This window comes from Lemur catta, chromosome Y (assembly GCF_020740605.2).
Source record: "Lemur catta isolate mLemCat1 chromosome Y, mLemCat1.pri, whole genome shotgun sequence".
Taxonomy (NCBI): Eukaryota; Metazoa; Chordata; class Mammalia; order Primates; family Lemuridae; genus Lemur; species Lemur catta.
In genome coordinates, this window is record NC_059156.1 from 4,765,600 (window position 1) to 4,782,919 (window position 17,320).

A 17,320-nucleotide genomic window follows, 5' to 3' on the forward strand; every position below is an offset into this window, starting at 1 on the left:
TTTCAATCTTAAAGCTTTAAGATATTAAAAATACATATTATTAAATGACCACCAAGTAGCAAAGACAATCCTTATGCAAATGTACTTTCTAATTCAGGGTTTTCATTAATTTGCTCTCAAATTTACGTATTAAACACAAAAAATCTTAAGTGCATTACAGAAAAACTGAAAGGGGTAGCCTTGCAAAAATAACAGGAAAATATCTAATCCTACAGTTTCCCCAGGTAAAGGTTAAAGATCAATCCTCTGAATTCTCTCATTAAACAGGTACTCTGCAAGAGTTCTGTTTTGTACAGCTTCTGAAGAGAGCTGAATGAGTGCAAAAGAGACATAAATCTCTCTTTCAAAATTGTTTTTTGAGAATCTGCTTTTACAGAGTTCCTTAGTAAACAGAAGAATTGAGTTACAGCTTCAACCAGGTACACAGTCACATCTCCTATGATAATCCCTTTTCCAAGGAAAGTCAGGAAACCAACTCTTAGACTTCGACATTCTAGCAGTTTTTGTTACCTAACTGCTGCCACTTTTGTTATCAGCTGACACCCATTACTATTTTTTTCTCTCTTCATCCCACTTAAAATCACTTGGCCTTGTTGCTGGCATCTCCCTTCTCTTTCTTTGGGATGTCACACTGTCTTCCTGCTATCTTTTCCCTCTCTTTTTCTCTCTCTCTCCTGTAAGAAGATAAAACAAATTTTACTTTTGTATCTTAATTTCTGCATGAGAAATCTTTCTCCATCTGCACCATAAGCACCTACTAAGGTTCTTACCCTAACAAAAATTACATATATTTTTTCACTAGTTTCCTTAGAAATACTACATTTTAACCAAAGTTGTACTTAAGGACTATAAAAAATCACTAGTAAAAATCATCTGAAACAAAGCACCAAGAACCAAGAGTTCCCCTTACCATTTAAGCCATTTTGTTTTGTTTTGTTTTGTTTTGAGACAGAGTCTTACTCTGTTGCCCAGGTATTTTTAGCTGTTCATATAATTTCTTTCAATTTTTAGTAGAGATGGGGTCTCGCTCTTGCACAGGCTGGTCTCGAATTCCTGAGCTCAAACAATCCACCCGCCTCAGCCTTCCAGAGTGCTGGGATTACAGGCGTGAGCCACTGCGCCCAGCCCATTTAAACCATTTTTATATAAAAGTTACAACCGGAATATAAATACCCTATAGCAAATGCAATTGCATTTTATTAGTAAAGACTGGTTTAACCTAACAAATAATGCAGCACAGAAGAAACTCTGCTAAAGTACCAAAGTAACACACCATCAACTCTTTCCTCTAATTCTAAAATAGTTAACTGTTTGTCCACTACATTTGCTTAATATCATGTCTACCTACCTTCTACCAAGATATTCACTTCCTTCAAACGATTATAAAATATTCTCACACATTTATAAGACAATTTTGCTTTGGTATGAAGATGTGATATTAAGAGAAGACGGAAGTATTAAGAGATGATTTTAATTTTTGAAATGAATAATGGGACTTGGTCAGCAGCTCGCTACTACGAAAAGAACACAGATGATTATCCCAAGTTATGAATCTCCAATTATTTCTGAGAAGAAAAATATTTCAAATGAAAGGAAAAAATGTGTTTTATACAAGGCCCAAACTCAGACATTATCTCTCTGTATTCCTTTATAATAACATTGCTTACAGATCAGACTTTCAAATATTTTCTAAATAAAACAGAAAATTTTAAAGACAAAAATGAGAAATACTGATTCTCTGACTCTCTAAAATGTTCACATTTGTATATATAGACAAAGATATCAAACTTGCTGTCTTTCTGCTGTGATAAAGTTTTAAAAATCATGATTCTCCGCTCGAGGTCAGGAGTTCGAGACCAGCCTGAGAACCGAGTGAGACCTCATCTCTACTAAAAATAGAAAGAAATTATCTGGCCAACTAAAAATATATATAGAAAAAATTAGCCAGGCATGGGGCACATGCCTGTAGTCCCAGCTACTTGGGAGGCTGAGGCAGTAGGATCGCTTAAGCCCAGAAGTTTGAGGTTGCTGTGAGCTAGGCTGACGCCACGGCACTCACTCTAGCCTGGGAAACAGAGCAAGACTCTGTCTAAAAAAATAAATAAATAAATAAGAAAGAAAAAAAAATCATGATTCTCATAAGGGCAAGCAAAATAGCGATGCACATATACTATGTTTTAAGTATTACTGAATAATCTACTTTATTAAATATTTACATGAAGTTACATGAAATTTTCACATCTCCATTTACTCTACTTTCTTCCTCATTGCTTATTATGTTTATGAGCTTATTAGAAGCAAAAAGAAAAACAGTAACCCTGATAAAAAGCAAGAAAATTGCAATTACATAATACACACATAACTCAAGAAGAATTTAAAAAGCGAATACAATACCTTTTGAATAATCTTCCAATAAGAGGTTGAAGTGACCTAACTGACAAAAGAAATCAGACTCCACTTTTCCTTCGGCTTTTAAAATTAAAGATTCATAGCAGCGAACAGCCTAGGAAAGAAAAATATAAACATTAAGGGAAAGACAACACTCTAAAATTCATTTCTTTCCTGAAAAAATACATACATTCTACATGAGATTACTGAGGAAATCAAAGGAATCAATGCGGGTACGTCATTTCCTCTACAGGTATTACAATTACAGTCAGCATTCCTGAGAATAAACAGCTTTTGTAAGTATTTATTAACGGAGCCAACAATTATGATCTAAGTGCTCTCCCATCTAAAAACAGAAGAGTAAGATCTGCCCAGCAAAATAATCTAGAGGTTCCTTTAAAACTTTATATACAAGTTGCCCAATCTACATTGTTATGTTATGCTTATTCATACATCAAAACTGCTCTCAAATAGGCACTGGAAGAACTTTATTGAATTTGGTAGCCACTAACCACATGTAATGCTTGAGCATTTCAAATATGGTGAGCCCAAAGTGAGACATGACGTAAGTGTAATTATACAACAGATTTCAATATTCTCACACTACAAGAGTGTAAAATATTCATTAATAGTTCTGTTAATCATGTTAAAATAATATTTGATATATTAGTTTAAATAAAAAATATTATTACAAGTAACTTCATCTGTTTCTTTTTACTGTTTTTAACATGGCTACTATAAAATCTTAAATTGCATATATGACTCACATTTGTGATTTGCAATACATTTCTACCGAACAGATTTGCTCTGCAGTAATAACAATACCTCCATTTGTACTTATAGGCTATTGGTTTTGTCTATATCAGCTTTTAGACTATCGTACTGCCTTTCAATTGTTTAACCCTTACTCCTCTTCATATACAGTATATACTATCTATTCGAACACACATACTCTTGTACTTTTTTTTTTTTACACAGAAAGATAACCGAGAATCAACTCTTAGTAGACAATAAAATGATGGTTAACAAGAGATGGATATAGGGGAATATGGGGAGTTTTTATTTAATTAGTTTAAAGATACAGTTAAACAAAATGAGTAAATTCCAGAGATAATCTTCAGTAGAACACAGTGCCTACAGTTAGCAGTAAGTCATCGTATACTTAAAAATTTGTTAAGAGGCTGGATCTCAAAAACAAACACACACCAAAAAGACACAAGGAAATTTTGGAGGTGACAGATGTGCTTGTTACCTGAATTATGGTGACAGTAATACTAGTGTATACATAAATATGTCTAAATTCAAATTATATACATTAATTATATGCAATTTTTGTATGCCAATTATAAGTCAATTAAAGTTTGGGGGAATGGAGGTGGGGATGAAATCTTTGAACTCCAAAAATTTTCAGAAGGAAAGAATGAATGAAGACCATCACAAAGACTAGTGTTCTGCAGTTTTGCTGCAAATAAAGTTTTCATTAACCATAGATCTTAGAAAACTTAACCTCTTTCAGCCTCAGTCTTAGTAACACTTAAAAAACTAGTATAAAACAATTTTTAATTAGAAAATATAAGCATTTACTGGAGTGCTGAACACAACAGGAATTTAGTTAAGCGTTGTGTTCAGCACTCCAGTAAATGCTTATACTTGCAACAGCAAGTAGTCCAGAAAAAAAAGGCATTCAAATCAGAAAAAAAGAAGTAAAATTATCTCAATTCACAACTGACATGTTCTTGTATGTAGAAAACACAAAATTTCCTTGATAAGGAAAACCTCCATCTATTACTTGGTGCATCAGCCACCTCTCACAGAAGATCTGTATCAGCATAACACTAAACCTATTACCTGGCGCATCAACTAACCTATTACCTGGCTTGTTAGCCACCTGAGACCCCCACCCCTTGGACCACTCCAACGTAATAAAAGGGGGAAAAATCAGGTAGACAGGGCTCAGAATTTGGTAGCCAGACCCCTCTGAGCCTGCCGGTGTATAAATGTTGATTCTCTGACTCTCCGTGTGCTGCTTTGGTTTGTCCTCGGGACTGCCCACTGTAACATTTGCTGTTAACATCCACACACAAAAAAAATTGTTACCACACTGCAGGATACAAAATGAACATTCAAAAATCAGCTGTGTTCCTATGCACTATTGAAGGAAATCAGAAATATTCTTAACCCCTAAAAATATGGCATTTTTATAATACTAGATTGACTAAAAAGGCCTTAAGGCCTGTCTCAACTACTCCCACCCCACAAACACAGAATGGGCTCTACTAAAATCTTTTAAGTTTCTTTATACCTGAGATCCAGGCCCACACAGGAAAACGATTATCTTCCCTTCCCCTCCCTGTTATCTCAATATATTGCAGGAAGGTCAAGAATGCAACCAGACCTAGGCCAATCCATTTTAAAAATAATACCTGTCTCTCAGGCTAATTTAATTTGCAGTGAAAATCGTATTAAGCCAATCTGTCTGCCCTATGTATTCATTCTCCCAAGTATTTAGTCACCCTCCCTAGTAATCATTTATTGCCTCTCAATAGAACTATCTATATTCCTGAACTCTATTATATTTATTATATCAACTTTATTATATCAAAAAGGATAAAATACTTGGACAAGGTAAAAGACTTGTACACTGAAAACTAAAAAATACTAAGAGAAATCAAAGATAGCAATAAATGGAAAGACATTCCACACTGATAAATTCGAATACTTAATATCATAAAATGTCCAAAAATCCAAAGTACCTGTAGATTTCAATGCATCCCCTATAAAAATCCCAATGGCATTTTTTGAAGAAATAGTATGGAATTTCAAGAGACCCTAATAGCCAAAAAAATTTGAAAAAGAACAAAATTGAGCAATCTCCTGTGCACTGATTTCAAAACACACTACAAAGCAACAGGAATTAAGAAAGTGGAGTGCTGAGATAAAATCAGACATACAGACCAAAGGAACACAACAAAGAGCCCGGAAATAAACCCCTGCATATATAGCCAAATATTTTTCAACAAGACTAGTAAGACTACACAATGCAAAAAGGACAGTCTCTTCAAGAAATCATGTTCGAAAAACTGGATATTCTGATGCAAAAGAAAGAATTTGGACCCTTACTTTACATCACACATAAAAATTAAGTCAGAATGGATTAAAGACCTAATCTAAATCTATTAAACTCCTAGAAGAAAGCATAGGGAAAAGGTTCTATACATTAGATTTGGCAATGATTTCTTGATATGACATCAAAAGTACAGGTAACTGGCCAGGCGCGGTGGCTCATGCCTGTAATCCTAGCACTCTGGGAGGCCGAGGCCAGCAGATTGCTTGAGGTCAGGAGTTCGAGACCAGCCTGAAGCAAGAGCTAGACCCCGCCTGTACTAAAAATAGAAAGAAATTATCTGGACAGCTAAAAATATATATAGAAAAATGAGGCGGGCATGGTGGCGCATGCCTGTAGTCCCAGCTACGTGGGAGGCTGAGGCAGAAGGATCGCCTGAGCTCAGGAGTTTGAGGTTGCTGTGAGCTAGGCTGACGCCATGGCACTCCAGCCAGGGTAACAAAGCGGGACGCTGTCTCAAAAAAAAAAAAAAAAAAAAAATTAAAAAAAAAAAAAGGACAAGTAACTAAAAAACAAACGGGTCCACATTAAACTTTAAAATTTCAAAGTGTCAAGAGAGAGTCAACAGAGTGAAAAACTTACCTAAAAATGGAAGAAAATAATTGCAAATCTTTTATCTAATAAGAAGTTAATAATATCTAGACTATCTTAGGAACTTCTATATAATTCAACAACAAAAATACAATTAAAAAGTATGTCTACAAAACAAGAGTAGGTTAAAAAACAGTGAGCAAGGATTGTGCCACTGCACTCTAGCCTAGGCAACAGAGCAAGACCCACTCTTTTTTTTAAAAAAAAAAAAGTAGGCAAAATACTTAAAGACATTTCTTCAAAGAAGATATATCAATACAAGCAGCAAATAAGCAAATGGAAAGATACTCAACATCATTAGGGAAATACAAATCAAATCTACATGATACTACTTCACACCCACTAGGATGCCTAGTATAAAAAAAAAAACCTGAAAGTATTCGTTAGGACGTAGAGAAACTGGAACCCTTATGCACTTCTGATGGGACTGTAAAGTGGTATAGCTGCTGTCAAAAACATTATAGTAGTTTTTCAAAAAATTGGAAATAAAATCACCATTTTATCTAGTATATCTCCCAAAATTGAAAGCAGGGACTGGAAGAATATTTGTGTTCATCCATGTTTGTAGCAGCATTACTCACAACAGCTAAAACATGGAAGCAACTCAGCCCACTGAGGAGTGAACAGATAAGCAAAATGTGGTAAATACACACAGTGAAGTATTACTCAGCTTTAGAACACAAGAAAATCCTGAGGTATGCCACAACATACATTGCACACTTGAGGACATTATACTAGCAGAAATAAGCCAGGCACTAAAACACTAGTACTGTATGACTACTGTATGACTACCACAGTCACTAAAAGACTAATACTCCACTTAAATGAGGTAAAGTAGGCAAAATCATAGAGGGTAAAATGATGGTTGTCAGGAGCAGGGGAGAAGGAACAGAGAGTTATTGTTTAATGGATTTAGAGTTTCAGTTTAAAAAATAAAATGAGTTCTGGAAATGCATGATGGTAATGGCTACACAACATTATGAATGTATTTAATTACAATGAACTTAAAATTAATTAAGACAGTGAATTTTATGTATATTTTAACATAATACAAAGTAATGAGCATGTAAAAATATAAAGTAAATTAAAACAGCCCAGAAATATAATGTAAAAAGTTTAAATTTTGTTCCCCCCACCTCACAAATGTTTATTCTTGAAGATGACCATTCTTAAATATTCCTCAGTATCTTTCCAAAAATGTGTCACAAATTTTTTTTTTAACTGGCTTTAAAGACTCATTTGAGGATCCCAAATGAAAACACCAAAGCGTAAGTAAAGATTACTGCAAAATGAGATCACAAAGTAATAGCAAAGGAAACAGATTATCCTTTAAACAACTGCTAAAAGGAAAAATCTGAATTTTAAATTATGCTTTTCTAAATAAAATTAAAAGATGTACTGCTATAGTACAAATCAAGAAAATAATCTCAGACAACTCTAACTAATTAAGAAACAGCCATTCAAACTGTAATTTACTACACTGACCTTTACTGTGAATTTCTTTCTTTTTTTTTTTTTTTTTGAGACAGAGTCTTGCTTTGTTGCCCGGGCTAGAGTGAGTGCCGCAGCGTCAGCCTAGCTCACAGCAATCTCAAACTCCTGGGCTCAAGCGATCCTCCTGCCTCAGCCTCCCAAGTAGCTGGGACTACAGGCATGTGCCACCACGCCCGGCTAATTTTTTCTACATATATTTTCAGTTGGCCAGCTAATTTCTTTCTATTTTTAGTAGAGATGGGGCCTTGCTCTTGCTCAGGCTGGTCTCGAACTCCTGACCTCGAGCAATACACGTGCCTCAGCCTCCCAGAGTGCTAGGATTACAGGCGTGAGCCACCGCGCCCAGCCCCTACTGTGAATTTTTAAAGCACTTCACACATTTCTTCTATACTGGTGTTCGTGTGTCATCACTTAGGAGACAGGACTATATGCTCAATGTAGGTGGAGATATCTCTCTTACCTCATGTACTACCTGCATAAAAATTTTGCACTTAATTTATCATTTAATTACTTAAATTGTATTGTTATTTAAGTATGAGCAAGATATTAAGTGTCAGCGTATGTTAAACAGCAAAGTATTTAAGGTCACATGACAACTCAAAAACTCTGATGGTGATTTAAGTTTTTGTTGCTCTAAATTGTGGTCACAATTTATAAGCTAATCATGTGAAGGTAATGGCAAATTCATACAATAAGCCAACTATTACACAACTTCCATAACTGGTCTACAAATTTATACACGTCAGTCTTACTTTGTCAACTAAAAAATCTTATGAGATTTTCTTAACACAAATGAGCTCTGTAGATACTGCATTTCAAAAATATTAATATCGGCCGGACATGGTGGCTCACGCCTGTAATCCTAGCACTCTGGGAGGCCGAGGCGGGAGGATTGTTTGAGCTCAGGAGTTTGAGACCAGCCTGAGCAAGAGCGAGACCCCGTCTCTACTAAAAATAGAAAGAAATTATATGGACAGCTAAAAATATATATAAAAAAATTAGCCGGGCATGGTGGTGCATGCCTGTAGTCCCAGCTACTTGGGAGGCTGAGGCAGGAGGATGCTTGAGCCCAGGAGTTTGAGGTTGCTGTGAGCTAGGCTGACGCCATGGCACTCTAGCCTGGGCAACAGAGTGAGACTCTGTCTCAAAAAAAAAAAAAAAAATCACATCAGTTTCAAGAATTCAAAGCATCACAATGAATTACAATGTGAAAAGAACTTCAAAACTAAAAATATATAGCCTATGACAGAAAAAAAAATCTAAAACTGTAGTTAGCCAAGCAGTAAAACTTCATTATAGTATAAGACCTATAAATTTTTTCACCCGAATCACAAAAATTGACTTGAGACAAAAGAGTTTTACTAAGTCAAATGTTCCCTAGTTATTTCAATCTGATTATTTAAAAAGCTAATTATTTAATAAAAAAGTAAACCAAGACTAGGAAAGTCCCTGTTTATAATCATACAGTTCTGAACTATACCCAGATATAAAAATATTGTCTATAATCTCTTCAAATATAGGTATGGCCAAAATTTGTATAAAATCAAAATTTTATAGTTACATTCCTGCATAGTGCCTCCTTAAGACTTTGTCCAGTGAGATATAAACAATAAGCACCATATTTGTTTAGAAGACGATTTTCTAACTAGAAAACACTTCTTCTAATGCATCTAAGCAAAAACCTCATTTCTAAGTAACAAAACATGACATTATTTCCATGGTTGATTTTTTTTTAACTTAAACACCAAACCTCCTATAGAACTGGAAGTGACTACATAGGTTACATCCACATCACCAAATAGAATACACTATTTAAGAACACGATAATTATTACCATTCTAATATTACAGTATAAAAAATCACTTCTGAACCAATTTTAATAGGTCTTTCTCCAACTATTTACATGCAAGTAAATCAAATCTAGAAAAATACACATTTTAGTATTTGATCCTTCTTCCGTTACCCAAACCAATTTTAATAGGTCTTTCTCCAACTATTTACATGCAAGTAAATCAAATCTAGAAAAATACACATTTTAGTATTTGATCCTTCTTCCGTTACCCAACTATTCTAAAAATATCCACTATGGCACACACATTGTTGAAGAGCAAATAAACTATAACTTCCCTATGAATCTTTCTCATGATTAATAGAATTACCAAAAAAAATTCAGTGATAGATTACCTAAATCAAACTTAAAATTGATAAAAATATTTCAAAATAAACAATAGCAACTAGGGGTATTTTAGAAACAGATTCCTGAATGATATTAACATTCCCTCGGCCTCTGGGTTATATAAAAGGAATACTGTAACAACTAACATTCTATTTATAGTTTAAATTATGTATCCTTACATAAACAAAATCAACACAAAAGGCTTTCCAAAATGCAATAAATGCTACTGTGTTAAAATTTGTCACTCAATTACTTAAACTGTACTGTTATTTAAATATGAGCAAGTTATTAAGTGTCAACATCTGTTAAACAGCAAAGTATTTAAGGTCATATGACAATTCAAAAACTCCGATTAAGCAACGGACTACCAATTTATATGTTATTTTAAAAATATTACTAAAAACTAGTATACATTACCATTTCTTTAATCCAAAACTAACACTAATCCAAATGACAATCCTATAAAAATTCTTACATCATGCAAATTTAAGGTCTACTGTTATAACCATTCCAGTGATTTGAGGTAACTATTCTAAGGGTTTATATGCATGCCACTGACATAAAAGAAACAAAAAAAAAAAATCAGAGACCAAGAGAAAGTATACATCGGGAGAAAGCATTCTCAACAGGATAAATCATCCTTACTGTCTAGGAAAGTTGAAAGGAAAAAGACATTATTATTTTGTTTAGAATGTTTAGAAGATTGCCAAGACTTACTTTTAACCTACAAATCAAACTTACAGAGAAAATATGAATAAAAACTGAAAGATCAGTACTATAGATAAGTCTAACTTATGAAAAACAGCGACAAGTTAGAAAGGGAGAAACTGTCTTATTACATATATTGCAGAGTAACTTTGTCTTCAAGAAGGGGTGCTATGGTTTGAATGTATCCCCCAAAATTCATGTTTTGGAAACTTAATCCTCAATGAAGCAGTGTTGAGAAGTTAGGACATTTAAAAAGTGATTACATAATAAAGGATCTGTCCTCTTGAGTGAATTAATGTCATTCTTGTGGGAGTGGGTTCGTTACACATGCAAGTTCAGCCCCCTTTTGCACTCTCTCACACTTTCTTGCCCTCCTCCACAATGGCCCTCACGAGAAGCAGTCCCTCAATCTTACGTTTTTCCAGCCTCCAGAACCATAAGCTACATAAATTTCTGTTGTTTATAAATGACCTAGTCTGTGGTATTCTGTCATAGCAACACAAAACAAACTAAGACAAAGGGCCTGATAAAAATTATAGCTAAAAAGGAAACCCTGGCAGTTATTCAATCCTATAATGTACCCTCAGGTAAAGATGGCCTGACTCAATCTTGGTCAAGAAAAGCCAACTTGTTTTAAAGACTCAGCGAATAAGAATTCCAAAATCAACATGGCTCAACAATCTAGAAAATACCAGATATTGTTTCATCTAGCTTGGTTTATTAACTGCAGAAGAAAACTAAATAATTCAGTATTTCTTTTACTAGACTCTAGCTCATTAATTCTTTCAGAATGAATTTCTGTAACTAATTAAAACACAGGGTTTGAAAATATATGATGTCAAACCTTCCATGTAAACATTTCCCTGACAGACTCACAAGGAAGCAGTGGAGAATTACATAACACGTGAAGTACTACTCAGCTTAAATGAAACAAATTATTGACAAATGCTGTAACAAGAATAAATTGAAAAGTATGCGGAGTAAAAGACATCAGACATAAAGAGTATAAAGTGAATAATTCTATTTACATAAAATCCCCAAAATATAAAGTAACAAAAAGCAGCTCAGTAGAAGTCGGTGGTGCTGAGAAATGAGAAAGAGTAAAAAGGGGGGATTTCAAGGGGTAGGAAGAAATTTTTGGAAGTAATGGGTATGTTCATTATCTTGATTGTAGTGAAGGTCTCACGAGTACCCAGATATGTCAGAATTTAATCAAGTTGTACATATAAAATACGTGTACTTTTGTTACACATTAATAATATCTCAACAAAGCTGTTAAAAAAAATTCCCTGAGGTTGCAAGCACACACCCCAGAATGCTTTATTGTACTTAAGTAACTTCAATGTTAAGATTAATGAGTGTTGACTCAAGCAAGAAGGAATTCCCAATGACTATCAAGGAAAAGTGAAATCAATTGAGTTAATATTTTACTCAATGTTTTATGAAGCTACAATTCTTTCCAAACGTCATGAAACTTTACACTTTCTTATCTTTCAAATGTTATTGTAATCAAAGTTGAAAGAGACATGTCACCTTCACAATCAATATTTTAAAACAGTTCCTTAGAATTTAAACTAACACTGCACAGTATGTGAAAAGTTTATTCCAAACTGAAATTCAATATTAAGCACAAACCAGTGGGAATGTAGCTGAACTCCAGCATTGGAAAATTTAAACTCTCAACCAGTATTTTCCAACATTATCCACATAAAACAATTCAGATTGCTTTTATTTCTTCATTAATAAGTAATAGATCTGTCCATTCTTTTTCAAATGCTATCAATGTCAACAGCTTCATCAACCTCATGTTAAAGCAACAATAGTCACTCAAAAATAAAATAACATTTTTTTAACTACAAACTTTTTTAATGTATTTACATGATAATTTTGAAAATATTCAAATTTTTTGTAAAAATTAAGGCAAGAAACCAATTATATCAAAGCTACTATTGTGCCACTCGTGTTCTTCATGGAGCAATTTTCGCCAACATAATCAAAGTTTAATTCAAGTTTTACCTATGAATCAAATGGATATTTACAGGAAAAAAGGGTTACATTTTAGTTTTTTGGTCATTTGCTATCAAAGCAAATAAACACAAAAAGGAGCTTACAGGTAAAAGAACTTAATGACTACCCAAAATCAAACTCCAGGTAAAAATTCATGGCAAATAAAATCTTCATCTTGAGAATAAAATTATTTAATAATTTCTCAACTGCAGCAACAAACTGCAAATTCATTAACTACTGGTTTCGGCCAGAAAAGAAAATACCTAATGGATGCTGCCTTTGTTTTTTGCACACAGTCCTCACTTCTTGGTACCAACTGAAAGCATACAATAGTTTAACCAGATTTTGGTCAGATAATTAAAAACGACACAGAGAGAAAGATTCATTCCAAGGACGTTACGCAATAGTTTACGTGGGAGTAATTAAATTGATAATACTATGTTTTAAGAATGTTGCTTTTATAATTAGGAAAATACAAGAATTCCACTTTTAAATAACAATAATGTTTAATAAGCACCATAGTACTACACTGGCCCCACTTTAAGGCCTACTTCTCCCTAAGATTTTCCTGTTTGTATCTCCTCCCTCCCCCAAAGCTCCACGCTTCATTTCTCCCACTGTTTCCCGCCATCTTGGCCAGTAAGAACAGCCATTAACTAAATGACAGTGCCAACAACTTTTCACACAAACAAGAAATCTTCCCTACTCTTTGGCTGACACCCACGAAACGAGATTCTAGGGGAAAACATACATACACATACACAGACACACACACACACAGAGACACACACAGGAAATCGTATTCGCAGCGTTATTTCTGTGGTTGCTAGTACCTAAAAAAGTAAACAAATCAGTTAACTTCAGGTTAAATATACATACCAGTCGGTATACAGGTCAATACCCAATGCAAACGCTTCATTCCCATAAATTATCTGCAACTTACTACTTAATGAGACCAAAGAGATATGAAAGCTTAACGTTTGTTCTGAAAATTGGACACAGGCGAACGCGAAAAGGAGGGGAAAAAAAACCCATAGGAGGTATTTTGTAAATTTTGAAAACTGTCCACATTCACTATCTATGACACTAAAATTCAGGCATCAAAAGCTTTAAAATAACAAGCAATGTTGTCCACCCGTTCGAGCCAGCCCCAAAGCGCTATAGTCTCTCCCACAAGATACATGGTAGGAGGGCATGCAAGACGGCGAACAAGGTATTTCGGAGCAAAGGGAGAGCAGAGGCAAAAATTTCCTGGATGTCCTTTGGCTATAGTTGGCGGCCACCACAAATGCTAACGGAGCTGCGGGGGAACACACGACCTCGAGCGAGGAGAGCGCAAGCCAAAAACAGCGTCCACCCTTCGGTCCGCGCCCGGTCACCTTACCTTGCCCAGAAGAGTCTTGGTCCTGGCGCCATCTTCGTGAAAGCTCACGAACCCGAAGAGACGGCTGTGGGAAGAGACACATGCGGCTTAACGCTGCGGGAAAGTAACTGGCCCGTCCCTTCCCAAGCCCAAGAGGCAGCGATGGCTTGGTTAGCGCCAAGCCGAGTGACCCCGACACCCCTCAGTAGCCAACGCCGGTAAGAGACGCTCGGACCTTCCCTGAGAGTGGCACCAACCCGTCGGAAGCAAACTGGGCGGATGACGGTGGTCCGTACCTGTCCAATCCACCAAGCACCTCCCTCTCCTCCGCTGTCAGACTGGGGGATCCCTCGTCTCCCTCGCCGCTCGCTTTTCTCGCCGCCATTTTCTTTTCCTCATCACTTAAGTCAACAGCGGCGGTGGCAAGCGACACTCCGAAAGATTTCATGGAAACGCAACAAATTTATAACTCTCACGTAGATACTCCACTTCCAATCCCGAGCTTGAAAAGACGCCCTCAATCGCCGCGTAAGACTGTGACGCCAACTTTGCCGCCGCCGCCGGGGCAGAAATGAAAAACCCAAGTAAAGGTGAAAGCAACTGGTTTACGGAACTGCGGGGCTCGGTTTCCGGATCACATCGCGGGGCGGCTAGAAACTGCAGGGAGGGCGGAAGCCGCAGTTGTTGGAAAACAGAGGAAAATTTCTTACAATCACAAACTTCGCCAGCACTCGCACAAAGTTGTTATAATTGTGTCACAAGGCGAACCCCACGCAGCCGTGACTATTCTCCAACCCCCAACCAGCGGGCGTAGCCAATCGATACAACAGGTCTGTGTCACGTGACCTTTGTTGACTTGCGACAGCCGTGGCTCCACTGAAGACTTGCTAGTCCTTCGAGCCCCGCCTACCCATACCCCCGCTGACCAGGAACTTGACAAACGCTAATATCAGCGGATGATTGGTTGGTAGCGATGTCTGTCTATGTCTGTACTCTCCTCCGTGGAGCAAGGTTTACGTTGTGATAGTTACGTACGCAGTAGTAGAGAATGCTGGGTCTGAGTCGTGGTGTTCCGGAGCTGCGATGGATTAGCGACTACGAAGGAAGCGATGAGAAAGGACGAGGTTATTTCTCCCGCGGGAGACGGGAGTGCTGGGCGACAACACCATAAACTTCTTTTACCTGCGTCGGGGAACGGAGGCAAGTCCGGAGTGCGGCTCCCGTGGTCTCACGTCTTCTGAATGCTACGTCTCCTGGGTTTGGCAAGGTCGCGTTTCTGGAAAGCAGCGCAGACCCTGAACATTAACCCTCGGAAAACAAGACTTTTGGCACCACCAAAAGTAATGGCTTCCTGGAGGCCCTAGTGCTGTTCCTGCGGTCTTGTCATCGCTGTAGGCTGGGTCTTTGCTCATTGCCTTTCCGCTCACCTGCGTGGAAAGACACGGCATAAGGCCTTGGAACCTTAGTGGTACACACCAGGCCCTAGAGAATGAAGAGTTACACATAGGGTCTGATTCGCTGACAACGATTCTGTACGTGTCAAGTTTTCTTGACACTTTGGTGCCAAATGTTGGTGCTAATTGCATTTATTAGTTCATTGTAGTATTGAGGGAACAAACGATAACAATAAATTATGCCAGAACTCTAAAATGTTGGTTTCTATCCTAGCCTTACCGTGAGACCATAATGAAAGAGTGGAAGTTGCTTGTGGACAGACATTTAAAAAACAGTAATTAACTTTCCACTTCCTTCTGACCTTCTTAAATGTAACTAAAAATTTTTAAAAATGTGTAAAACCACTATATATTTTATGTAAGCATATATGTTGTATGCTTATGTATATAATACATGTTTTTATATAAAAAATTATAAAACAAGTTTTATGTATTTATGAAAGGCCGGCATCAATTACCCTTTTCAACAGGAAAATTTCATGATATCCCATGTAACAAATAGATCTTTTCCAGATTTTACCTCCTGTGAGTAGGGATAGAAAAATGCTGATTATGGGGTGGCTTACGCCTGTAATACCACCACTTGGGAGGCAAACATGGGAGGATCACTCCAGCCTTCAGAGTCCCTCTCTCCAAAAACTAGAAAAATAAACTTAATAATCTCTGAAAAAAATTTTCCCTTATAAATGAAAAGGCTGTATTTTATTTTAGTAATAAATTTGCCTCCTGCTATAATAGACAAGGTATATTTAAAATTTGATGTTTAAACAGGAAGGCAATATAAAGCTTGCTGACATTAAATTCTGTCACCACTTAGTAAGCAGTTATGGATATCTCGACTAATTTTGCACAGCAATGTATGCTTTCATTGCTGCTTTTAAACTAATTGGCACCCATAAACATTGATGAAAGATAGAAATACTGATTTAGGGTTGAGAGGAGATAAGGAGGCAAGTGTAAACTGGCTCTTCGGTTATGAAAATTTTAGTTGTAAAAAAAATTTACTTTCTGTTTTCATCTTGAGTCTTTTCAGATATGGGCTTGTGGATCCATACCTGAAATTAACACTGTCATTTTGTTTTTATCTACTGTTACTTCTTATAGTTAAAAAAGTTAATTATGGGTTGTCACGTACCACTGGAGTTATGATTTATCTCATGTATTTCCATTTTTACTACAGGTCCTTGAAGCATTGGCACAGTTTCCTGCCATGATCTTAACTTGCTAGAAAGAAAAGAAGAAAGGGACAAGGAAAGGAGAAAAGAAAAGCTTTAATATAACCTTTAATATAAAATATAAACAAAAATATTTTATAAATAATAATGAATACTGTTTTTCTCAGCTTTGGGTTTTTCTTTGTCCTCTTTCACTGACAAGTACACATTTCTCTGATTATATGTCTTCTGGTCTTCTCTATCTTGTCATCTTTATTGCTAATACATATTTAGCCAATTCAGCTTATGCAATTGACTGCTTGTAACCCTGACCCTTGCAGATATGCATACACAACTCTATTGACAAAGTATCTAAAATCTATGATTACTTTTAAAACTCAGTAGTAATATAAAAAATTCATTTTCAACAATGGGTACATGATCTGAAAAGACACCATACAAAGGAAGGCCAGAATCGTTTCACATTAGGGAAATGCAAATTAAAACAGCAACGACATACCACTTGCTTCTATTAGAGTGGTTGAAGTTTCAAAAACAGACAGTATCAGTTGGTGAAGGTGCAAGGCAAGAGACACTGTCATTAATTACAGGTGGGAATACAAAAACTAAGCATATAAGTATCCTCTTATGATGCAATCTACCAATCTTGCTCCTAGGTATTTAGCCAATTGATGTGAAAAGTTAAATCCATGCAAAAATTTGTATGTGAATGTTTATATTAGTCTTATTCATAATCACTGAAAACTAACATCAACTACAGCAGAGTGGGGAACCTGTGGCCTTAAGGTCACATGTGGCCTTCTGATTTCCTAAGTGCGGCCTTTTGGCTGAATCCAAACT

General features: G+C 36.2%; 1 protein-coding gene across 5 annotated transcripts in view; it reads right to left on the reverse strand.

Moving 5' to 3' along the window:
* LOC123629096 (histone demethylase UTY) overlaps positions 1–14,669 on the reverse strand; it is a 193,735-nt gene extending 179,066 nt beyond the window's left edge. For all 5 annotated transcript variants that reach the window (XM_045539057.1, XM_045539059.1, XM_045539058.1 and 2 more), the window contains exons 1-3: positions 14,148–14,669; positions 13,873–13,936; positions 2,395–2,503 (exon numbers count right to left, since the gene is read on the reverse strand). In XM_045539057.1, coding sequence (XP_045395013.1) covers positions 2,395–2,503; positions 13,873–13,936; positions 14,148–14,299 — 325 coding nt within the window. In that variant the 5' untranslated portion in view covers positions 14,300–14,669. The remainder of the gene's footprint in view (positions 1–2,394; positions 2,504–13,872; positions 13,937–14,147) is intronic.
* Positions 14,670–17,320: the final 2,651 nt, after the last annotated feature.